At 43.0% G+C, this 25,818-nt stretch overlaps 1 protein-coding gene across 1 annotated transcript in view; it reads left to right on the top strand.

Moving 5' to 3' along the window:
- Positions 1-25,607, top strand: part of ENTPD3 (ectonucleoside triphosphate diphosphohydrolase 3) — a gene marked incomplete at both ends in the record, with an annotated part of 32,569 nt that extends 6,962 nt beyond the window's left edge. The window contains 8 exons of the mRNA XM_082663990.1: positions 4,396-4,513; positions 11,851-12,001; positions 14,355-14,514; positions 15,462-15,695; positions 20,797-21,069; positions 21,268-21,378; positions 22,361-22,498; positions 25,371-25,607. Of these exons, the coding sequence (XP_082520116.1) occupies positions 4,396-4,513; positions 11,851-12,001; positions 14,355-14,514; positions 15,462-15,695; positions 20,797-21,069; positions 21,268-21,378; positions 22,361-22,498; positions 25,371-25,607 (1,422 nt within the window). The remainder of the gene's footprint in view (positions 1-4,395; positions 4,514-11,850; positions 12,002-14,354; positions 14,515-15,461; positions 15,696-20,796; positions 21,070-21,267; positions 21,379-22,360; positions 22,499-25,370) is intronic.
- Between the last annotated feature and the right edge of the window lie 211 nt (positions 25,608-25,818).

Below are 25,818 nucleotides of genomic sequence, written 5' to 3'. Positions count from 1 at the left end.
CCCTGTAGATAATTATTATTCCCATTTTGAAGATGAGAAAACAGGAACAGAAAGGGCAAATAGCTTCCCACAGTTACACAGATTGGAAATAGCAGACTTGGCACAGAAGGAAGAAAAGAGAGCAGAGAACATTGGCCTTAGGCAAGGGTTTGGAAGGGCCAGCAGACATACCCTCACGAATTAGCAGACGGTTCAGAGAGGGGGTTTTTAATCTCTTCAGAATCTCGCTGTCAGGCCCCAGTTGTAGGGGACAGGAAGTTGTATAACACAGGAATATTGGCTCAGAAGGCCCATTCTGCTTCACTGAGTGGGTTAGTTATAAGAAAAGACAGATGTCCTGGGCTGGTTGAAGCAGGAGCAGAATGACAGCTTGGAAGGGGGCATTCCACATGCAGCTTTTCTCAGGCTGTCCAGAGACCCTTCCTTTTGTTTTGCAGTGTGTGCTAGGGGCAGGAAGGGCAGTGTGGAGGTGGAGACCAGTGAATATAAAGGCTTTTTCATCGTTTATGTTTTCATACCTTGAGCCTTGTTTTGCCTTTTTGTGTGCTGCTGACAGTTGGTTTTGAGGAGCCAGCTCCACAGTGGCCTATCTGAGGGGCCCTGGAATGTTCCTCAAGACCCACGTGAAAAGTCATGATATCTGGCTATTAAATCCAACGTTGGCCTACCTAACCTTGGTTCATCTGAGTGTAAAAGCGGAACTATTAAAACTTAGCCAACGGTGGAAATATCCCCAGTCCCTTTTTCACTGTCACTGGTCTGACCTGCTCTATCAGCTTGAAGAGTAAACATGATGACGTTGCCTTTATGTTTCACTCATTACCCCCCACCTCAACCCCGCTGCTTTATTATCACTAAGTCCAATATCTTCCTCTTGAGGTTTCGCCCTCCTAACTGCATCACAGTTGTTTAGAAGCCCTGGAGCTTCTCAGACCCATCTGATCAATACCCCACTGCCACTGCCGCTCGCAGCCACATGGTGCCACTGTCGAAGAGGGGCCTGCAGGGTCCCAGGTTTCAGGGACACTGCTTTTCTGCCAGTCAGAGCCCCACCTTGGGTCACATGACTCTCCAAAGCACAACAACTGGGCCAGGCTGTGTTAAAACCATTTCCTTCTAACCCTCATCCATTCTCAGTCATCAGCCTGGATATCTGGTGCCCTGTGGCCCACCTTGGTTTACCTCTTGGAGTACAAGAGTTGCGTAATTTGTTTTTTCCTTTCCAGAAGGCCCTGGCTCCTTATTCAAATTGGTGATTCTCCTCTCCAGCCAGATCTGCACACCACTTAACCAAGAGTTTGCTTCTGAGGGTCTTTTGTCTGAACAAAGAAAGTCTGCCGTACCATATCAGGCACCTTCTTATTAATCAGTCACCCTGTTAAGACTTGTTTTCCTTGGAACTCAGTGAAAGCACAGGGGCAATGAGTACAGGTTTAAGAGTCAGTTAGACCCTGGCTTGATCCCAAGTCTGTGACCTTGGCTAATTATTTAACCCCTGTGAGCCTCAGTTTCCCTATCTGTCAAGTGGGGATGATGATAACACCTGCCTTATAAATGCAAAACTAAAGCCCTTTGTGCAGTGCCTGGCATATTATAAGTGTTCGCCAAATGTTTATTACTACCATTATTCTCATTATTATAGTAAGAGTAATAATGATGATGATGATAATAAAAATAATAATAAACACATCTAAGAAAGATGATCTTATGACCTTTGCTTTTGCTTTTGTTAGAAGCTCACAAAGTTCTTGAGTTTTGGATAATGGGGTTCATATGTTTCCTTTTGGTTCACCCACCGACTGTATCTTCAGTTCCACATTCAGACCATGTTTGTTTGTTTGTTTTTCTGACACTGCATTAAACAGAAGGTGACTTAACGCTTTTCATCCAAACATCACCCACCTAGCTGAACTGAATGAAATTCATTCTCCCCTTCCCCCTCCCTCCATGGAACCGCAGTGAGTTGCACTGATCTAGGCAAATGAGCTCTGAAAACTGATTAAAGACCAATCTTTTCACTTTTGAAAATGCCAGTGAACGATGGTGGGGTGGGGGTGGATCGTCTTAGTGCAAAGTAGCACTGGGCCTCAAGGCTGTCCCTGTCACCACATCAGCAGGCGCCCAAGGGGCCGCCATTTCTCCTGCAAATCTCAGAGCAAAGTCTCTGACTGCTGCCCATTCTGGTGAAAACTGAATCCCATTTTCCCGGACTTACAAATGAGGATGGACATTCTTCATTCTTTCAGATCTTGGCCCAGCAGCCTCGAGCATTCTTCATGAAGGGTTGGGATAAAGAAGATTTGGGGACAGACAGGCACCCTCTGGAGTAGCTGCCCTCTTATGCTCTCTCTCCTCTTATCAGTGCCAGGCATGGAGGGGCTGGTGAGCAGGTCAGCAGCAGAGGGAAGGAAAGAAAGCAGACTGATACAGAGGCTCAGACCTCTGGAGTGCCTGGTTTCCTTCAGTTTCAACCTGTGCTTTAATCTCACGGGGAGCCTCTGCCTGGAATAGATTGTGAACAATGCCTCCTCTGTTTGCCATGGGGGGTGTCATGTCAGGATCCCAGGCAACACACATCAGATTGAAGAGCTGAGGTGAAGAGGCTATTCAAGTTCAAATACCAATGTACACAGGATGTTCTATCTTAATAGAATGGAGAAGCTGGAGTAACATTTTTTTATTTGCTCCTATTTCAAATGAAGCAAGCATTCGTGATAGAAAGTTTAGAATCAGGGGATTGGTTAAATCAACTACTGTACATCTCATAGTGAATGGGATGAATGGCTTAAAAATCATGTCAGTACTTTTACTGGTAGGGAAAGATGTTCATGATATACTTTTATTTATTTATTTACTTATTTATTTATTGGCCACGCTGCACGGCATGCGGGATCTTAGTTCCCCGACCAGGGATCAAACCCGTGCCCCCTGCAGTGGAAACGCGGAGCCTTAACCACTGGACCACCAGGGAAGTCCCCCATGATATACTTTTTAAGTAAGAAAAGAGCATTGGAGAAGATTATGTGTACTGTAATCCTGTGTTGATTTAAAAACATATGTCTAAACACATATGTGTATATGTAGTTGTATGCACAGAAGACCGTTGGAAAAGATATACAACAAGGTGTTAAAACAGTAGTTGGATTTGAGGGGTGTTATTCACTTTTTTCCTCTTTTTCTTGCTTTGCAATTTTATTTATTTTGCTTCACTGATTTTTCTATATAGCCTGTATTTATTGAGCAGCCACTAAGCATCAGGCAAATGGTCTCCTATTTACTTCTGAAAGGAAGTTGCCTGAAGACGAGGGAACCCAGAGAGGTTAGGTCTCTTATGCAATATCAGAAAAGTAGGAATCCATCTGATGTGACCTGCCTCCAGAACCCAACGTCATCTTCCCTCTGGGACAGGCTAGGCTAACTCAATGGTGGGGGAATTGGGGAAAAGATGCCACCCAGAAGCCTCTGATGCCCTGGGCTGATTCCAAGCCCAACCAGATAGTGACCTAGGTCAGCGTAACTCATTCCAATGCCCCTAGGCTGCTAATGAATGCTCCTTCCTAGGCAGGCCTGGTCCAGGGCCTGGGCTGGGCCACACCTTCAACTGAAGCTCCCTGGTACCTGCCTCAAGCTGCGTGAGATGGCTGGCAATACCCTCCTGTCCATTTGTTCACACACGTCACCTAAGTGGGATAATATGTCAACATTCGTTTGTATTTTAGTTTTTTCCTCCTTAAGCAGGAATACTTTCATTCTGAAGGCCAATGCAGATATCAGTGTGTCACTCCCCTGTGAGAACTTCCTACCTATGGTTCCCTTTTGGTTGTTTATCCCAGGCTGATAGGCCTGGAAGTTTGGAGAATAGAGGGCAGCAGGTGACTGACTATTCATTGTACTCCTGAGACCAAGGTGGCTTCTGACCGTGCACCCCCCTCCCCGACCCCCGCAGAGTCTGGATGAGGAGGAATCAGGAGACTGTCTGTGCATGCAAGATCTTTGGGGTACTCATCTTCAACCTTGGCTGCATACTGGAATCACCAAAGGAGCTTTAAAAACTGTTGGTGCCTGGGTCCACTGACAGAGATTCTGATTTAATGGGTCTCAGCTGCAGCCTTGGCATTGGGAGTTTCAAAAGCTCCCCAAGTGATTCTAATGTGAGGCCAAGGCTGAGAACTGTGGCCTAGAACACCAGACCCATCTCCCCCCAACCCCTCCATCCAGAGTCCATGGAGACAAAGTTGGTTTAGAGAAAATAGTTTTTTTCTTTTTGGTCAGCTCCCACCTAAATGAAGCAGTGTGGGTTAAGCTCTTGGGAGGACTCAGGGTTCTCGGTGGCCCCCTGGGAAAAGGGGTCCTCAGATGCCTGTCTCTGACTCTCCCTCCCCGCCTTTTATTCAGTATGGAATCGTGCTCGATGCCGGGTCTTCCAGAACCACAGTCTACGTGTATCAATGGCCAGCAGAGAAGGAGAATAATACTGGAGTAGTCAGTCAAACCTTCAAATGTAGCGTGAAAGGTAAGGCCCAAGGGAAGAAAGGGAATGTCCTAATGTCCTTCAGAGGCCTGCAGGAGTCCTGAGATGCTGCCCAGAGGCAAGGACTGAGCACTGGGCTGGGTGTCATGGAAATATGAGACCTTGAGATGGTGCTGCTACTCATCAGTACAGTGACCTCAGGCCAGTCCCTTCCCTTCTCTGGGTTTCAGATTTCTCATCTGTAAAATGGTGGGGGGCGGGTGTCAAGAACTGTGAATGGTGTGAGATTCTACCCTGCCGCACTTTCATGGATGCTGGTGGAAGACCCAAGACTCCTGGGTCAGAAACAAAGGAGAGTTTATTACTCACAGAAACAGCTGTAGCCCGAGTATCAGCATTTTCTTGTGCTGGTTCTGAGCCCCAATTTGTACAAGATGATGTAAAAAGGGCCAGATGGTACCTGCTCACACAGTGGGTTATGTTACAGAAGAGGAACCCTGAGATTAGGGAATCTGAAACATTTATAATGGGTACCTGCCTTTTGCTCTGGAGGGAAACACTATATCTTCTGAGCCTGTTCATTATGCAAATATCCTTGAAAAAATAGTCCAGAACAAAGGCAGTCAGTGCCTCTGCTCATAATGCATAAACATGAGAAACTCAAGGAAAACTGTATTCCAATAGGAAAATTATATTCCAGTTGGCTGTATATGATGGGGAGGTGGGTAGGAAGAGATAGACAGAGATGGACAATCTGTAAACCAGTAGGCGTTTGTGGCTCTGTTCCAGTAAAGCTTTCTTTATGGACCCTGAAAGTTTGAATTTCAAATAATTCTCAAATGCCACAAAATATATTAAAAAAAGATTTTCCCCACCATTTAAAAATAATGTAAGAATATCTTAGCTCACAGGCTGTATAATAGAAGGTGGTGAACTGTATATGGCCAGTGAGCTCCCGACTCTTGACACAGAACAGCATCAACATCTTTAATGACCCTCCACGCACTCCCTGCCTCCTCCACAACATATTCTGAATGTTAGATTGATGGTTTACTTGTTCTTCTTTAGTTTTGTCCTTATGCATTTAGTTTTTCCTGGTTTTGAAAATGGAATCAAGCACATATTTATTTAATTAGAAGCAAACATTTATTCTGTAATTTGCTTTGTTCACTACCACTGGGTTTTTAAGATTCATCTATGCTGCAATGAGTAGCAATATCTGGTTCATTTTTAGCTGTTGATGAATATTTGTGTTTCCCTGGTAACTAATAAGTATCTTTTTATATATTTATGACTCTTTCTATTTCTGTGAAATGCCTGTTCATGTCTTTTGCTCATTTTTCTACCAAATTGCTTGAATTTTTCCTTTTGAGTCCTAGGAATTCTTTATCTATATTCTGAATATGAATGCTTTGCTAGTATTATTATTATATTGTTGCTAATATCCTCTCACAGTTTATGGTTTGTCTTTTTAATTTCTTCATGATATCTTCTGAGAAGTTCTTAATTTTTATGTAGGTACAATTATCAATCTTCTCCCTTTTGGTTTGCACTTTGTACGTTTTATTTAAGAAATCCTTCCCTATCCTGAGGTCATAAAGATATTCTTCTATCAAAAGTTTTGGACTTCCCTGGTGGTCCAGTGGTTAAGACTCCATGCTTCCACTGCAGGGAGCACGGGTTCAATCCCTGGTCAGGGAACTAAGATCCTACATGCCGCATGGAGCAGCCAAAAAAAAAAAAAAAAGTTTTATAATTTTGCCTTTTACAATTAAGCCTTTAGTCCACATAGTCAAGCCCAGTTAGTGAGTGTGTCTGTATGCACCACCCTCTTTAGAGCATTATGATCTTTGACTTGGCCTGGATCTTCCCAACCAGTATGTCCTGAATGGGTTCCAGGGATACCCTCAGCCTATAGGACAAGTTATAGACTCTGAACCAGTCCTCCCAACCCAAGCAACCTCCTTCATTTCCCTCAATGAGCTGCCCAAATAGAATACTTTCTTGCAAGTGATGGCATGGAAAAAGTTGGGAAGCAGAATTAGCCTTTCCCATAGGGAGACCAAGAGTCTTCTCTGTATAACCAGGGTGCATTCTGATCATCTGCCCTTCCATGGAGGGCACCAGGAGCTCGCCTTCCCTGGGACATAGGTGTCACAGTTAAGATGTCCAGACAGAGTCTGGGATGCAAGGGAGTGATTAGCGATCCGCACCCATTGAAGAAAGGCAGAAGAAGGAGGATTGGACAGAAAGAGAAGTCAGATTGCAGCCCAGGCCTGACAGAGCTCCAGCCAATTAGAGATGTCCTGCATTGGGTATGAATGGCCTGAAATGGCTGGGCTGTGGTCCCCCCATCACTGTCAGTCATTGGATGTTGCCATCCTGGGAAGATGTTGAGCAAGGCAGCTCTCTGCAGCTGAGGCAAACCCCAAAGGAGCTAACCGCTGAGACACTAAGCCTTTCTTTGAAGAGGCATCTGCATGGCACCTCTCTGGGCTCCTCGCAACAGGGGACTTCCATGTTTTCTGAGTACTGCTTGCATTGTTACCCACAATTCATAAGCAGCAGCACCGTCGCTCAAACTTCAGCCAGAGATCCCATCTCTGTTCTCCTAACTTCTGAGCCATTTCTTCACCCCCAAGCAGCAAAGAGGATGCTTTCTTTAGGAAAGAGAGACCAGTCACTCCAAGTGGAGAGGATAATGTACGACAGTGATTAAGACGTCACCCTATCCCTACTGTGGGAACTCTAGAAAATTATCTAACCTGAGTCTTGACTCACTTATCTCTAAACTAAAAAGCATAATAATAGTAATACCCACCCCACAGGTATTATTTGAAGATTAAATGACATAATATATATATAAAGCAGGTAGCAAATCCCTGGCATACAGTAGGCATTCAATAAGTGTTAGTTATTATTAATTATGGGGCACCACACTTTAGAGTTCCTAGTGGATATTCTTGCTAAAAGGTTATTCTAACATAGTTGTAAGATCTGCCTCTATACCCGGGAGGGCAATTCAGCCAAGTCAGTCCTGATGGCCTCGGGCTGTAGAAAGAGGTGGCACTTTCATGGGGAGAGACCCAGGCAGTCTCTCAGGGGTAGGGGCCCTTGGCCCACCCTGGATGTGATTTAGGGGAGGGGCAGGGTCATGGAGCCCACACCACATCCATAAATGGATCTTCCCTTTGATCACGGTAGCCTCAGGGATCCATATATACTCACAATGACCAGAAGACCACAAATTACAGCTCAAATTACAGAGTTAAAGTTTGGCAAGTGTCATCCCCTGAAAGACAGGCAGCTTCGCCAAGCATAATTTGGGTTTCTAGTTTCTAAGTTGCAAATTTCCCCAGGTCTCCCCTGCCTTGGCCAGTTTGAGGGGTTGGTGAATGCTTTTTTGCCCTACAGTGTTTCCCGAATGCCCAGGGCCTCAGAAATTTCTTTCTCAGGGGGTCCCTGGTGAGTATCCAGTCCTCAGGTGCTGTTTTCCGTGAGTTCACTGGGTGCTGCTTTAGCTGCTGGTCCCCATGCTGGTGCCTATTGCTCTGGCTGCTTGTTTTAAAGCCATTCCCTCCGGGTCACTTGTTCCTTGCCTGCCCCTCATCTCTTCTGCAGGAGGCACTGCTCAGGGTACCTGCTGCCTTCTCTCACAGGCGGCATTCATGTTTTCCCTTTAAACCAGCAGTTAAAAATTCTTTAAACTCCACTAGAGCCTAAACTTAACCATCTCCTCCACCGAAATACCTTAAAGAGTTGCTCTAGGGACCAGGCCACTACAGTGTTGGAAAGCATCCCTTGCCCATGTCTTTTGCTTTTGTCCGACCTCAAGTAAGTCTTGTGCCAGCTGTCCAACCCTCTCTTCCCAGATTGGAATAGCAGTTATAGCTCTTTTCTTGGGGTTGTGAATCCCAGTATCCCATGAACCTATGAATCCAATCTCCTTTTCCCTCTGGGAGGCTTAAGGAAACTTATGCAAATAGGCCCCCGAGGGACATGCTCAAATACCCCATATTTCCACATTCTAGCAAGGCTCCTAACCAGTTCCTATCCAGAGACTAGCTCTGGCAGAATATATTTTGTTTGCTCTAGATTGGACTACACAATCCCCTTACTATAGTATTGTGAGCTGATGTGAAAATCATTGATTGATTGATTGCTTGATTCCTGTACTTAATAAATATTTATTGGGTGCCTGCTGTCTGCCAGTAAGTGTTCTTGACACTGGGAATTCTAAAATAACCAAAATATACAAAGTCTCTGCTGTTAAAGAACTTACAGTCTAATGAAGGAGACAGAATAAATAAATGGGTATATGATATCAGGGAGAAGTGCTGTGAGGAGAAACTAAGCCAGCTAGGTGGATAGAGAGTGATCATTCTATTTCATGGGAGAGCAAAGAAGGTGATAGCTAAGCAGAGGCCAAATAGAGATGAGAGAGTGAGCCGTGCACCTGTTTGAGGGAAGAATGTGCTGAGCAGAGGGCGTGGCAAAAGAAAATGCCAAGGGTGACAGCTGCTCAGCATTTTCTAGGAAGAGCAAAGGGGTCGATGTGGCTGGAGCAGAACGAGTAAGAGAAACAAAAGTGAGAAATGAGGCCAAAGCTGTCACCGAGGCCAGCTCCCAGAGGACCCTGAGATGCAGTAAGGAGTTTGACATTTACTCAAATGAATTTTCTTCAAAGTATATTGGGAAGCCATTAGGAGATTCTGATCAGGGAACTAACACGATACGACATAATTTTAACGGGTCACTCTGTCAATGTAGAATACGTAGTCAAGAGACTTAAGATTAGAAGCAGGAAAACCAGGGCTATTAGAGCAGTGCAAGTGGGAGGTGACGTTTTGGTGTTCTGGCCTAGACTGGTGCTTCTCAACATGGGGCGATGTTGCCCCCCAGGGAACATTTATCAATGTCTGGGACATTTTTTGGTTTTCATAACTGGGGCTGGCCGTGCTGCTGGCATCTAGTAGTAGAGAACAAGGATGCTGCTAACCATTACATAACTCACAGGACAGCCCACAAAACAAAGAATAATCCAGCCCAAAACTTCAGTAGTGCTGAGGTTGAGAAACACTGATTGAGAATAGTTCTGGGGAAGGGAGTGAGAAGTGCTCAGATTTGAGAAGTATTTTGAAAGTAGAGCCAAAAAGATTTTATGATAGATTCAATATGCAGCATTCTGGTTGATGGTGCCTGAACATTAGTTCTGACCTGAGTAACTGCATGGATGAAGGTACCATCTCCTTAGAGTGGGCAACACTGAGGGTAAGTAGGTTGGAGCCATGGCAGGGATTAAGGAATTTGGTTTCAAATATATCAAGCTGGAGATGCCTATAAATCATCTAAGTCAATGGACAGCAAACTTTTCCTGTAAAGAGCTAGAGGATAAATATTTTTCATTTGTTGGCTATATGATCTCTGTTGTAACCATTTAACTCTCCCACTTTAGCATGAAAGCAGCCATAGACAATATGCAGACAAATTAGCATGTATGTATTTCAAGAAAGCTTCATTTATGGACACTTGTACATGCCTAATAGGATATACCGTAAGGACAAAAAGAACTTCAAAAAATCTTAAATTGTTTTCAATAATCCTATAATTGGTGGTAGTGCTGGTATTGTCATTGTCATACTGAGATTGTTGTGTGTGGATTGTGAAATAAAGCTAATGAGTTATTAAGTTGGAGGGGCTGGGAAACAGGCTAGTAAAAGGAAGATAAAGATACAAGATCAATGAATTCAAGGAAGAACTTGAAGTTTTGAATTAGAAATACCACTAAGAATTCATGATGTGTTTTCTCTTGAAATAAAGTTTGCTCTAAGTCTGTCTTCTGGAAAGCCTTTCAGTAAGCAACCTAGCTTCCAAATTTTGAATGCTAAATACCATTACTCAATAAAAGAAACCAGGATTCCTTGGAAAAACAGCAGACTCCAGACCTGGGGCAGGAAATTTATAGGTCACTGATACATCTCATCATATCAGAAAGCAGAAAAGTTCTTAAAGGTTTCTGGGATCATGTCAAAAGGATTCAGCTGCCAAATTGAAGAGAGCGCCACTGGACAAGATAGGCCACCAATAAGAATAGTAACTGCAATGAATTGAAACATATCAAATATATCTTTAGATTCATATGCCCTTAAACAAACAAACGAACAAAATCCCTTATTGGTTAAATTAGGTAGATACTAGAGATGCAATCTATATTTTTTAAGCTGGTAAATAAAGGGAAAGAATCAAGCACTTATCCACTGCCTTCCCTATACAAACTGTATAGGGTAATCAAATAGTTAACGATGAGGAAGTTTTCCTCTTATAAACGCATTTTAGGTAAAAAGTGAAGCAAGAATGATGGAAATAAAATATCAGCGTTTCATAAACCCTAATGGAGTAATGAATGGACCTAAGCAATGATCACTGATGCCTGTTAACAGCACAAAGAGAGAAACAACCAGATGCTTGTGCGTCTTATTGGAAATGCACATCCCTATAAACTACTCTTTCTGAAAAAGTTCAAACCTGAATCTGATTAAACCTCTGCATTCAGTTATCAATTTATAGAGAAAAACTGGGACCAAATAACATGTTAAGTGAATCATGGGGCTGCAATCAGCAAATTCTAGACTGTGGGAAACTATAAGACAAATGAAATTGCAAGGAAAAAAATGTTTAATTACAAAGAAAAATTAGAAAGGGGGGGCAGAATCTATATATTAAAAGAGACTTGAGACATGCCAACCAATTATAATGGATGGAATTTATTTGGGCCCTAGTTCAAACAAACTAGATAGAAAGAGAGAGGTGGAGGGAGAGAGAGGGAGAGAAAAAATATGAGTATGAAGGAAACATGAAACTTAATTAGATATTTAATTATATTAAGGGATTATTTTTAAGATTTTTAGGTAGAATAATGAGACTATGGTTATGTTTCTTTAAAAGAATTCTTATCTTTTAATGATACATACTGAAATATTTATAGAATGGAATGATACCATGTCTGCAGTTTGCTTCATGATGAGAGAATGTGAGAGTGCAGATGGAGCAAGATTGATCATTGTTGAAACTGGAAGATGGGTGCATGGGTTTGTTATACTCTTCTCCCTACTTTTATTTATATTTGAAATTTCCATGATGAGAACTTTTTTTTTAAAGCAGGTCTTGGCTCATTACTTTTTTCACCTTTATAATTCTTTCCTTCCATATTTTGGGGATTGACTCATCTGTGTGACCACATGGAACTTAGCACATACACAATTTTCAGCCCCCTACAAAAACCCATTAATTTCCAGAGCTGATTTATCTTATATTTAAAAGTTGTACTGCTCTTGTTGGTTCCTAGGAAGGCTAAGAAGTGCTGACTGCTTGCTTTTCAGGCTCTGGGATCTCCAGCTATGGGGAAAACCCTCAAGATGCCCCCAAAGCCTTTGAGGACTGCATGCAAGAAGTCAAGGGGCACATTCCAGCCCACCTCCATGGATCCACCTGCATTTACCTGGGGGCCACAGCTGGGATGCGCTTGCTGAGGTAAGGGCTGGAATGGCACAAAGGAGCCCTTTGGACCAAAATAACCAGGAATGTGTTGAATTCTTTCCAAGAATGTAACTCTATTTCTGGGAATAAATCCAAAAAAAAGAAGCCCATATTCTGCCATAAATTTAGGCTTTAAAAGTTGGGAAACTTTTAGTCTTTATCTTAATACTCAGAAAGAAACAGTTCTATATTTGATTCCCTTCCCCATGGTGATTTTACTGAGAGCTTGGAAAATAAAGGAAAGTGACATGAAATCTAATCATGGGATGTACCTCTAGTTTTCTAGAAAAGTAGAAACTGTTTTTGACTCCTGGTATTTTTTTTGAGGTACGCGGCCCTCTCACTGCTGTAGCCTCTCCCGTTGCGGAGCACAGGCTCCGGATGCGCAGGCCCAGTGGCTATGGCTTACGGGCCCAGCCGCTCCACGGCACGTGGGATCCTCCCGGACCGGGCAGGAACCCGCGTCCCTTGCATCGGCAGGCGGACTCCCAACCACTGCGCCACCAGGGAAGCCCTGACTCCTGGTATTTTAACACCTGTGGACAACCGGCTCCACTAAATGCAACCCACTATACTACTAAGCTGTGTAGCTTCTACCCATGTACAAAATGTCACTGAGATCTGCTTTCAAATAATGGGATTTCTGCTCCTCACCCCAAAGCCTTTGGCATTACATAAAAACAAACATCTCATTTCATTCAATTAAGCAGTTCCTTCTAAATTTGTAGCCATGACTTTTAGCCCAGTTGCGTTGTTTTTGAATGTCCTTTCTCTTCATTTTTTTTTCTCCATGATAATACTTCCTTGACCTTGAATTAAAAGAAAAATAGTTTTTTTAAAAAACCCATCAAACTTAAATCTACCTAAATTAAAGGGTAGATGCTGCCCTAAACTTTGAAAATAAGGCTTTCTCCCCAAAAGATGACACTCATTCTGCTTCAAAGCCACTTTGTCTGTGATCCCAGGAATGTAAAATTACATGTATTTTCTTCATGTGGGCATGAAGAAAATACAAAGGAACAACAGAGTCACTTTAAGATGATCATCAAAAAAAATCATGAAGCACTCTCAATTGGACTGAGCCCTTTCCTTGTAGTTTTCCTCTCCTTTTTTCTATTCCTGTGTCCTGGTTGACCAAGTAGAATGCAGAAAGAAGTCAGATTTCTTTGCTTACTCTTGGAATCTGCAGTGTGTTTTCAAAATAATTGCGTTTACCTGAAATAGAAATGTCATAGAAATTCCCTTCTTCTGCCTTTTCTTTCTTATGGAAACAAAGAACCCAACTTTCTTGGTTGCTTTTTTCTCCCAGTCCTCTCCGCGAGAAATCATTCAAAGGCTCTGTAATTTATAGCCCATGACAAAAACCATGGAATACAAAAGTTTGCCAGTTGGGGAAAAAGTGAATGTCGCATTTGAATAAATTAAATATTAATGCCTCCTTGTGAAACTTTCTGATGGTGATCCATTTCTTCTGAGGAACTAGTTGATATTTTAATTGCTAGAAAAGTCAAATATTAAAAAAACAATAATTTGAGAATCTCTGGGATGGGAATTAATAAAACTAGGAAAATTCTTAATTATTTTCCAAGCAGTGATAATTTGCTACTGAACTGGAATGGACTTCTGCTTGTAGCATTTCTCTTTCTTCTTCTTCAGCCAAGAGTGAGCCAGTGCCCCTGGCTTTCTTAACCCACTGATGAAAGGGAAAAGAGTCTCCCAAGTGAGATTTCTTTCATAAAATGGCAGCAGATGAACGATATTATTACTCTACATCATGGGTGATATGAACACTATGTTACCACTCCTCCATGGGTCAGCACACTAATGAATTTCAATTCAATGACAGTCATGATGGCCATCATATCCCCTCATGATGAAGCCCTCCCAAAGAGCAAAGCTGGGACAGCTGAAAACTCATCCCTCTTCCTTTCCCCCTCCCTCCTAAGCTCCCCTTCCTTCTGGCCTGATGAGGGCTTCTTTATATGGTGCCCCAAGAGATACTTATGCCACTCCTATGCCTTCACCGATCTCCTTTCCTCTGCTGATCTGAGACAGAGCAATGGTGACTGAGTAGGAGGCTCTTTTCATTAGCTGGTTGCTAGAGAGAGGGACAGGAACAGGTAGGGGCGGAGAGAACAAGTGGTATTTTTACTGGTAGCTGTTTTCCTGCTTGGCAGTTTGACAGGTAACAGGTGCATCCTGCCTTGCCTGGGAGGCTTCAACTTGTACAGGGGGTTGCCATGTCTTATATACATCTGGAAAACTGTCCCTGCCTGAAGTGGGTGGAGGGGTTATTTTAAGATCGTTGTCTGGGCACTCAGCCTTTTGTGTTCTGTGCCTTGCATAGGTTGCAAAACGAAACAGCAGCTAATGAAGTCCTTGCGAGCATCCAAAACTACTTCGAGTCTCAGCCCTTTGATTTTAGGGATGCTCAAATCATTTCTGGGCAAGAGGAAGGGATTTATGGATGGATTACAGCCAACTATTTAATGGGAAATTTCCTGGAGGTGTGTGAAAACAAATGCATGGTTTTTAATCTTGCTGTTTATCCTGTCCCCTGTGCTTGGTAACTTAAGCTGAGGTACATGCCAACAGGGCCACGTGTCCTGCATTGTTTCTATCATGTAATGAATTAGGGAAACATCTATGATACAACAGCTAAGAAAAGACATGTATAGCTAGGACAAAGCCATGGATCCTAAACAGGACCAAATGCATGGGGGAGGGGGAATATCATCATTTTACTAGCTAATAAGAAATTAGAGGCAGGGAAGGATCTAAATCTAGCAGTGGGCTATGAGTCTTTTGAAGGACACCTGGAAAATGACCCTTCCAAGAAGCCCCACACAGCCATCTGGAATTTACAGAGCCCTCAGGCAGCTTTCTTCCCAACTCATTCTGTGTCCTCAGGTCTCCTCACATTCCAGTCTCCATACTCCCTGCTCCTTTGGTGCAGAGGACACCATACTATGTTCAGTCTAAGACCTATTTTCTTCCCCCTTGAATACATTTTTAATTAAATTAAATTAGTTAATATTTTGGAAAATTCACATAAAAATCCACATTTCTAGCTTCTCCTGCCCCCCTCACTCCCCAAAAGTTGGAGGAGCTGGTCACAGCAGACTCACATTCCTGCATGGCAACAACCAACTGGAACAGAGTATAGCTCATGCATTCCCCAGTTTGCCCCAGGCCCCACCATTCCCTACTGTATACACCTCATTCCCTATTGTATACACCTCATTCCCTATTGTCTACTCACTCATTTATGTTGCCTGTACAGTCCCTGTAAGCATTTGAGTTCACCACCCCTGAAATAAAGGAGAGATCTGGCCCTGAATGCTTCCTATGTCATATTTCTTAGCAATAAGAGATGGGTCTTGGGTGAAGAACCCTAGCCAATCAGAGATGGTACCTTTGGTCTTTTTTCTTGTTTCCTTTTCCTACTGTGTAGAAGAGCCTGTGGCATATGTGGGTGCATCCGAACGGAAAGGAGACCACAGGTGCCCTGGATTTAGGCGGTGCCTCCACCCAAATATCCTTCGCGGTAGAAGAGAACGTGGGGCTGAACACCAGTGACATCGTGAAGGTGTCCCTGTATGGCTATGAGTACACACTCTACACGCATAGCTTCCAGTGTTATGGCCGGAATGAGGCTGAGAAGAGGTTTCTGGCAATTCTCCTTCAGGTACCTGAGCCAGGGGGCAACGGGTATTCCCTCGGGGGTCTTAGCTGAGAGGAAGATGCCTTGCCTTCTGGGGTCTGTCCTTTCCACTCCAATTAGAAGATGGATGGAAACAGCAGCATTTTCCTGTTTACTTGTGGGCGTCCAAGCGCTCTCTCTCTCTCTCTCTCTCTCTCTCTCTCTCTGATGTGTTGACCATTTCCAGTGTATCTGAGTCAGAAGTCCAGGGAAATTCCAGAGCTCCAGATGTTTTATAAATGATTCAGGACTTGGGATCCCTTTATGGACACAAGCTGTTTTAAACCAGTAGCTAAATAAACCTGAGAATGTTGAGACTCCCCTGAGTGCAGACAAAATAATAAAAGTGATCATATGGGAAATGCTTGCTGACAGGGGAGAGGGCAGAGCCCTCCCCAGGCTCAGGCTTCTTTTACATGAGCCTATATTAGGCAGATTTCATGCTCTTTATATGTTGGGGTCTTAGAGCAGCCGAATTCCATCACATCAGTCAGTAATTCATATGGTAAATGTTCCATGGCACAGATGGCTACTTCAGGCATCAACTAGAAGGCTGTCACTAATATGAACTTGACATTAGTACTGTATGTGTCAGCAAGGGCACTAGCACCATGGATGCGACCTGAGATCCCAAACTCCAGTGCTAAGGGGACATCAATCTCAGCCATGGCTGAGAAGGGAAGATGAAGATGAAGGGAACACGAAGGGAAGGAGGCTTGATCACCTAGAGGGGCATGGGGCCAACCGGAGGCCACAGATCCTGGCTTCTGATGGGGCCCAGGGGAAGGAGACAAGAGTTGGGTCAGCCTATGAACATAGTGGACACAGCATCAGTAGCTTAAGCCCCACCACTGCAACCTACTTTGGTCACTGAAGAAGGAAGCAGTATTCCCCAGCCATTAGCCTGTAGAAAATTGGGCTGGTTTACAAAAGTGTCATCAGCAGAAGTCACATCTTCAGATCCCCATATTTACTGAGTAGTCATGCAAGGTAGGTGGTGAGAATTCACCCTCCAGGTCTGGCCCTCTTCCCAAAACTTCTCTTTCAGCCTCACAGGAAAGGCTGGAGCCCCACTACACATGCATGCCACATGTATTGTTGGGAGAGCCTGAGCACTCCTGGGAAGGACAGAGCGGGGACCCTGCAGGCAGCCCTGAGCTACACTTCCATGGCTCAGAAGACTCAGTGCCCACTCCAGACCCTCATATCCACCCTACACTCAGCCAAACCAAACCCCACATGGAGCTTAACCAACCCTCGTTAACTGGGGCTCCTCTTTTCTCTCTCTCCTTTTATTTTTAGCAATACTTATTGCCCCTTCCTCCAGCTCTGGCCCTGGTGGGGGTGGAGGGTGGAGCAGGGGCTCCTCTGAACTTTAGACAGGAAAAGGGAAGCAGGTGAAATCACCTTTTTTCCAGAATGAGTGGAGGTTTGAGAAGCTAACCTCTTAAATTTGACTGACACTGAGGAAGAGTGTGTGTGTGTGTGTGTGTGTCTTTATGCACACACGCCTACAATGTTTATTAAAGAATGTCTATGTACCCAACAGTCTACAGTAGAGAAGTGAATACTCCACCTGGATGAGGTCTCATTTGGGTTTGAGAATGCAGGTCTCAAGGTGTGAGCCCAGGACTGGGGGCAGAGGTGGGAGACCCCAGCCCCTCACTACAGATAGTCAGGTCACAGGGACAGGGTGTGTCTACAACTTGCCTGATAACATCTGGATGCCTGAGAGGGTGGCTCTGCACTGTAAGCCTTCTGACTCAGGTGAGGGGAAGAATCCAGGTGTGATGAGGATCACCCACAAATGCATGTCCCGACTTGCCTGACCAATACTTTCATGTCCCAAAGATGTGTTGCCAAGCCCCAACTTAGAAGGTTCCCAAAGATTACTGCATCATGAACTGGCTGAGTAAATGCCACCAGTCCAGGACTCGTTTCCCGGTCTGTAATATAAGGGGCTACAGAGTGTGGTGAGAGTGACACCTAGATATACACTTTGCAAATTATTTTCTTAAAAAGGAGTCTCCAGTCACCCCAGGGCTCAAGTCTCACTCTGAGAGCATGTTAGACGTTAGGGACATGAATTCACTTTCTCTTCCTCTTTAAGTAAGACGTAAGTATTACTTAAAGTAACACTTAAAGTAATACTTAAGTATTTATTTATTTTTGGCTGCGTTGAGTCTTCATTGCTGCATGCTGGATTTCTCTAGCTGTGGCTCGCGGGGGCAACTCCTCGTTATGGTGCGTGGGCTTCTCACTGAAGTGGCCTCTCTTTGTTGTGGAGCATGGGCTCTAGGCACGCGGGCTTCAGTAGTTGTGGCACGAGGGCTCAGTAGTTGTGGCTCGCGGGCTCTAGAGCTCAGACTCAGTACTTGTGCCTCATGGGCTTAGTTGCTCCGCGGCATGTGGGATCTTCCCGGACCAGGGGTTGAACCCGTGTCCCCTGCATTGGCAGGTGGATTCTTTTTTTTTTTTTTTTTTTTTTTTTTTGCGGTACGCGGGCCCCTCACTGCTGTGGCCTCTCCCATTGCGGAGCACAGGCTCCGGACACGCAGGCTCAGCGGCCATGGCTCACGGGCCCAGCCGCTCCGCGGCATGTGGATCGTCCCAGACCGGGGCACGAACCCGCGTCCCCTGCATCGGCAGGTGGACTCTCAACTACTGTGCCACCAGGGAAGCCCTGGCAGGTGGATTCTTAACCACTGTGCCACCAGGGAAGTCCTCTTCTGTTTTTAAAGTAACACATGTTCAGTGAAAAAAAAAATTAGAAAATACAGACATAAAAAATATAAATAATAAACAAAACCTGGAATTAGCCACCATCAACACAGTATTGCATTTTCTTCCAGTTTTTTTTTTCATGCAGGAATATGTATAGTATTTACAAATTTGGCTTCATATGGTTTACATATAATTTTATATCCAGTTTTTTTTTAATCTAACAATATATTGTGAGCAGTTTCCTGTGTTGTTAAACATCTTTTGAAATTAATACTTTTATAGGTGCATAATACTCCAAATACCATTATATAAAAAGAAAAACTATATTGGTCATTTTATTATAAAAGAAAGTACATGACCCTTTCATGCCAGTGCCCTGAAAACACTAAATTCAGGGAAGATTTATTGAATGTTGAGGGCCTAAGCAACTTGGCACACTGGCAAATTATATTTAAGGAATGCCATAACAAATAATTCACACTCCAAAAAGAGAAGTGAAATAATCTTTACTGAGCTTCTTCTGCCAGAAATAATTTATATTATCTTGCTTCTTCTCCAAGCCAAGCCAGAAATGATTTAATTATTTTAAAAGTATAAGGCAGATTTGGAGGGAGAAACTAAATAATCATTTGGTTGATTTGATTTTTTGCTTTTAACGAATATTTCAGCCATAGGGTGACCATGGCATGATACGTTACAAATTAGACATAAGACCTTTTGAACACCATAGATTTTTTCACACCATTAAGGCAGAAGGGGGCCTGTTTGCTGCCTCCACAGAGTCATATGAAGATCTTTCTGCAGAACACTCATGTCAGTTATACTGGATGAGTGTTGGACTTCTGTAGGATTCTGTGTAGAATCCTACCACTGCCTTTTGTTAAATGATTACATTATTTTGATATGTACCTCAGTTTCCTCAGCAGTAAAATGAAAGAGTTGGGCTAAGTGTTTTCTGGGTCAAGATTTTACTGTAGGAGGTAAAATATGCCTTAGTAGCTTTGAAATTAGAGTTTGAATCCAATTTCTTGGAAAAGAGAGTCCATAAATAGAACCAAACACATTTTGGAATTCAGCATTTGATAAAGGGAACATTTTTGACCATAGATAAAAATTGGATAATCATCTGCAAAAAGTAAAATCAAATCCCAATCTTAATACCAAATTAATTACAAATGGATCGAAGATTTCTGTGTAATGCGATATTTATTACAGCATTGTTTTGTAAAGGCAAATGATTGGAAACTACCTAAGTTTTCCTCTAGAGGGGACTCCCTAAATAAATTATAGTTTATTTGTACAGTAGAGTGCTATGCAGCTACTAAAAACCCACTCTTACACTTACAATGAAAGGAAAATCTCAAAGATATATTTTTAAGTAAGAAAAGCAAGGGGCAGAACAGTGTGTTTACAGTACTGCCATTTATGATTTAAAAATTTTAGGGACTTCCCTGGTGGTGCAGTGGATAAGAATCCGCCTGCCAATACAGGGTACATGGGTTCGAGCCCTGGTCCGGGAAGATCCCACATGCCACAAAGCAACTAAGCCCATGAGGCACAACTACTGAGCCTGAGCTCTAGAGCCCGCGAGCCACAACTACTGAGCCCTCGTGCCACAACTACTGAAGCCTGCGTGCCTAGAGCCTGTGCTCAGCAACAAGAGTGAAGTCACCGCAATGAGAAGCCCACGCACCACAATGAAGAGTAGCCCCCACTCGCCACAACTAGAGAAAGCCTGCACACAGCAACGAAGACCCAATGCAGCCAAAAATAAATAAATAACTTTATTAAAAACAAAAGTTTTTTTTTAATTTTTAAATTTTAAAAAGAAAGAGAGGAGAAAAGAAAATATATTTGCACATGCATACAAGAAGTATACACAGAATCTCTGGTAGAATACACAAAACTGGCAATAGTGGTTACTTCCAGGGAGGGAATAAGGGTGGGGAAAGTGGATGGGAGGGAGCCTTAATTTTCATAATATATTTATTTGTACCTTTTGAATTATTTTTTTAGGTGGATAGATAACATTCTCTTCAAAATGGTCAATGAATCTAAACATATCTTGTTTTCTCATCAAAATGGAGTTCATAAAACCTGCTTCACAGGGCTGTGGTAAGGGCTGGAGCAGACAGTGTAAGCAAGAGCCTAGTGTTGTGCCTGGTGCAGGGTGATCATCCCCCCACCCTGACTTGAGTTATCTAGACAACCTGGGAGTTCCCTTCTACATTGACGCAGAATGGCCTTTTTTCCGTTTCTCTCTCGGCATTGGTGGGGGACAACAGTAAGGATTTGCACTGAGGATTTGTACTTGGGCCTCCACACAACAGTGATATCTAACACCTCACTCTTGTACCTACAGAATTATACCACTGAAACCACATTTGCCAACCCCTGTTACCCTCGGAATTACAACACCACCTTCACTGAGGCATATGTGTTTGGCAGCCTGTGTACAGAGGACCTGAGACCTGAAAGTTATGATCCCAACAACATCATCACTTTTGAAGGAACCGGGGACCCATCACTGTGTAGGGAAAAGGTGGCTTCCCTATTTAACTTCAGTGCTTGCCATGACCGAGAAGTCTGTTCCTTCAATGGCGTATATCAGCCAAAAGTTAAAAGGTCATTTCTGGTAAGGGCAAAACTATGGAAAGATTCCTTTTTTTCCCCATTGAATTTTTCTTTCTCACCTTTCTGTTTTTTCCTCTGCTGAGCTGTTTCCCACTTTCTTATTCAGTACCCTGAAACCTCCATATTATATCCCATTCTGAAACCTCCATATTATATCCCATTCTGAGAACTTATTTCCTTCTGCACGACTTCCTTACAGGCTTTTGCAGGATTCTACTACACAGCCAGTGCTTTCAACCTTTCGGGTAGTTTTTCCCTGCACACCTTCAACTCAAGCACCTGGAATTTCTGCTCACAGAATTGGGGTAAGGTCAGTATTTAAAGAGAAAGGATCCATATTGGTACGAAACAGTACAGCAGAGTAGATTCCATTTGTGTGCATGTGTATGTATGTGAATTTGACTTTTATGCTGTCCTCCTTTCACCATATCCATAAGATGGGGATAGTAAGGGACCCCACCTCATAGCTGCGTTGTGGATTAATGTTCTAACCATGGGCACAATGGTTATAACAGTGTTTGGCACGTCATAAGCACTCTATAAACTTAGACTGTTCTTCTGTGATGTTGTATAGGGATCTGGTGGGGGGGAATATAGGAGATATGGTGTATATGTACAATGGAATATCACTCAGCCATAAAGAATAATGAAATTTTGCCATTTGCAACAACATGAGTGGACCTGGAGGGTATTATGCTTAGTGAAATAAGTCAGACGGAGGAAGACAAATACTGTACGTTATCACGTATATGTGGAATAACATAAAAAAATAAATAAAACAAATGAACATAAAACAGGGATATTTTTATCATTGTATTTATTTTATAGTAATTTTAATTATTAAATTCTGGGTGATAAGATTCTTTAAAATATGACAGCTGACCTAAGCTGTTCTGAAATGGTTTTTTTTTTTTTTTTGGCTGCGTTGGGTCTTCATTGCTGCGTGCGGGCTTTCTCTAGTTGCGGCGAGCGGGGGCTACTCTTCGTTGCAGTGTGCAGGCTTCTCATTGCAGTGGCTTCTCTTGTTGTGGAGCATGGGCTCTAGGCGTGTGGGCTTCAGTAACTGTGGCGCACGGACTCAGTAGTTGTGGCTCACGGGCTCTAGAGCGCAGGCTCAATAGTTGTGGCACACGGGCTTAGTTGCTCCACGGCATGTGGGATCTTCCCGGACCAGGGGTCGAACCCGTGACCCCTGCATTGGCAGGCAGATTCTTAACCACTGCGCCACCAGGGAAGTCCCTGAAATGTGTGTTTTAAAACCTGCCTCCTCCCTGTTTTGAACCTGCCTTCAGCTCCCACTGCTGCTCCCCCGGTTTGATGAGGAGTACGCTCGCTCCTACTGCTTCTCAGCCCATTATATCTACCACTTGCTTGTAAATGGATACAAATTCACCGAGAACACCTGGCCCCAAATACATTTTAAAAAAGAGGTAAGTCAAAGCACAAACTGTTTCCTCCTCTTTCTCTCAAAACAGATGCTTGTGTGTATGTGTGTGAACGAAATGTAGAAGGTAAGTGGGACTTGGGGTTTAACTTGCTAAATGGAGCCAATGAGACTTGATCCCTGGTGAGCTTATGAGAAGAGATGATGGAGAATTCAGAGGAAGTGGTCATCAGAAACCTTCCACATGAGTTAAGGATTGGATGCCAAGAACCGTGGACTCTGAGATCCGTGGTGGCAGCACTTGTTTTATCATCCTCATATTCCTAGCATTCAGCACAGGGCTGAGAACATGGAAGGTGCTTAGTAAATGTTGTTGAGTGAATACATAAATATGTTAAGGAACAGAGACTTTTCATCCTGACAAGAAGCTTCAAATGTAACAATTTTGTTAAGAGAATAGTAACTAATTGCTCTCCATTTTACACAAATGTCAGAGTGAGATCTATGCTTCAGAGAATAGGGATTAAATAAGCAGCATTAAATAAGAATTTGATCTTAGAATGAGTCTGAGGTCACTGTATTCACTCTCAAGTGTCCAGAATGGTCCAGTGCTGGAATGACAGCTCTTACGAGGTGACTATTTGGTGAGGGGCCTCTGTACCTTGCTTTTATGACGCAGCCTTGCTGATATTTTCATCCAGCACTCTGTTCCCCAGATTCTGGGAGGGTTTTCTCATTTCAAGAATAGCAGATGTAAAGCCTGAAGTATGTCTGGAGTCAGTCTGTTCGATGTTAGCTTCGGCAATAATTAGATTAAAGCAAGCAATATCCAGCATTAGGCCTGTGACTGTTTACTTTTACATAGATAAAACTGAGTCATCTATAAAAATTAAGGATGTCTGGAGATGTTTAAGGACTGTTGGTGGCATGTACTCTCCAAGCTTTGTTTCTAATTAATCTAATTACCAGGAAAGTAAATTATGAGAATGGGGAATGATTTTCCATTAAATACCAATTTGGGGAGATACAGAATTCTAGGTTTCAAGTTCCTTTCCTTTATTTATAAAGAATTTAATACTCAGTCAAATTAGTATTCAAATGTGAGGGTATAAATAAGACTTCAGAAGATTTGCCATGCAAAGATTTACATCCAAAATATTTTTGGAGGAAGTGATCAAATAAGAAGAGAAATAAATCCAGATGTATAAAAATATAGGAAGTAAGAATAAATGATTTTGTGGCTTAAAATTTATATTAAAAACGAAAAAAGAAAACTAACACCAAAGAAAAGTAAAAGAGAAGAATGCATTTATAACAATCCAGAATTCTAGTATAGCTAATATCCAATGTGATGGGGGTATGGTTGAGGGTCATAGGATACAGGGACATAAGAGTGGCCTGAAACACTCATCATGTAAAGTGGAACATATTTATATCATTTTTAAGGCAATAAATGAAAAAAATAAACATAGGGAAATAGCACTTATTGAAAATTTAAAACTAAGGTATTAGAAAGCAGTCCAAATATATCAATAATCACAATAATCATAAATGGACTAAACCTACCAGTTAAAAGGCACTGTCAGATTGGATTTTTTTAAATGAAGTGTATGTTGTTTATAAGAGAAACCGTCTTTAAGGACATGAAACGTTTTTTGGGTTTTTTAAAAATTTTATTGAAGTATAGTTGATTTACAATGTTGTGTTAATTTCTGCTGTACAGCAAAATGATTGTTATACATATATATATATTCTCTTTCGTATTTGTTTCCATTATGGTTTATCACAGGATATTGAATATAGTTCCCTGTGCTATACAGTAGGACCTTGTTGTTCAGCCATCCTATATATAATAGTTTTCATCTGCTAATCCCAAACTCCCAATCCATCCCTCCCCCACCTCCCTCTCCCTTGGCAACCACAAATCTCTTCTCTATGTCTGTGAGTCTGTTTCTGTTTTGTTCATTTTCAAAGGACATGGAAAATTTGAAAGTTAAAAAAAAATTTTTTAACTATCAGGCAAATACTACACAAAAAAAAATTGGTGTAGCTTTTTAATATCTGACAAAATAGTCTAAGATAAAGAGCATCATTTGAGATAGAGAGGATAGAAGATTGCAAATTTGAAACATTTATACATCTAATAAAATAGCTGAAAAACATGTAAACAAAAATTGATGGAACTACCAGATGAAACTGACGAAGTCTGCTTCCCACTTAAACTGACCTTTTCTTTTTTTTTATGGTTTTTTTTTTTTGGATATTTATTTGGCTGCACCAGGTCTTAATTGCGGCACGCAGGACCTTCATTGCTGTGTGCGGGATCTTAGTTGCAGTGTGTGGGATCTTTAGTTGCGACATGTGGGATCTTTTTTTTGGTTTTGGCACGTGGGATCTTTTTTTTAGTTGCGGCACGCGGGCTCTTAGTTGCGGCATGCAGGATCTAGTCCCCTGACCAGGGATTGAACCAGGGCCGCCTGCATTCAGGGTGGAGCCTTAATCACTGGACCACCAGGGAAGTCCCCTGACCATTTTTTCTTAGAAACTGGTCCTGGGTTCAGTAAAACATGCATCACCCTCTTTCTTTAGCTATAGACACTTCTGTACCCGATGACAGAGAAACCTTCACTGTTATTAACTGTGCCCTCTTCACGCTTGGCTGTGACGAGGCCATGAGGATTAGTTCTTCCGGCTGTTTTCTCTGCAGTGTGGGAGATTGGGCCCTCAAGCCTTTGTGGTCACAGTGACCTGGGTTCTAGCCCAGTCTCTGCAGTGTCTGAAATTAGGCAAGTCCTTTGACCTCCTTAGGCCACAGTTTCCTGGGGGTGTCTCAGGAGGGTGACCATGGTGTGCCCTGGGGATGTAATCCGTGCCTCAAGCCCAGCCCTGAGAACTGAGCCATCTCCTCTACTCCACAGGTGGGGAACAGCAGCATAGCCTGGTCTCTTGGCTACATGCTCAGCCTGACCAACCAGATCCCAGCCGAAAGCCCCCTGATTCGCCTGCCCATCAAGCCGTCTGCCTTTATGGGCACCCTCACCTTCTTCACAGCAGTGGCCTTGCTGTGTCTGACATATCTTATGTACCTGTGTGTGTCATCCAGGAACCAGAGGCGCTCCCAGCATGCCTTGGACAACACAGTGGACTCTGAGTGAGCCTCACAATGTGGCTCCTGGAGCCTGAGGGCTGCCCATAATCAGCCTGGGGGGCACCAAACAATGCAAGCAAAATGTCCATCTTCAGGAAACACAGCTAAAGTCCAATGCCTGTGTGCCTCTCAGATACTGATTTATGCCAAAGCACCTCTTGGGGAGTCTCTCAACTGTTCTGTGTACATTGCTCCTCTAGAGACCCCACCACCCACTA

The sequence above is a fragment of the Grampus griseus genome, assembly GCF_964374135.1.
Source record: "Grampus griseus genome assembly, chromosome: 10".
Lineage (NCBI taxonomy): Eukaryota > Metazoa > Chordata > Mammalia > Artiodactyla > Delphinidae > Grampus > Grampus griseus.
The sequence above is the reverse complement of the archived record's forward strand: the minus strand, read 5'-3'. Positions and strand labels throughout refer to the sequence as shown.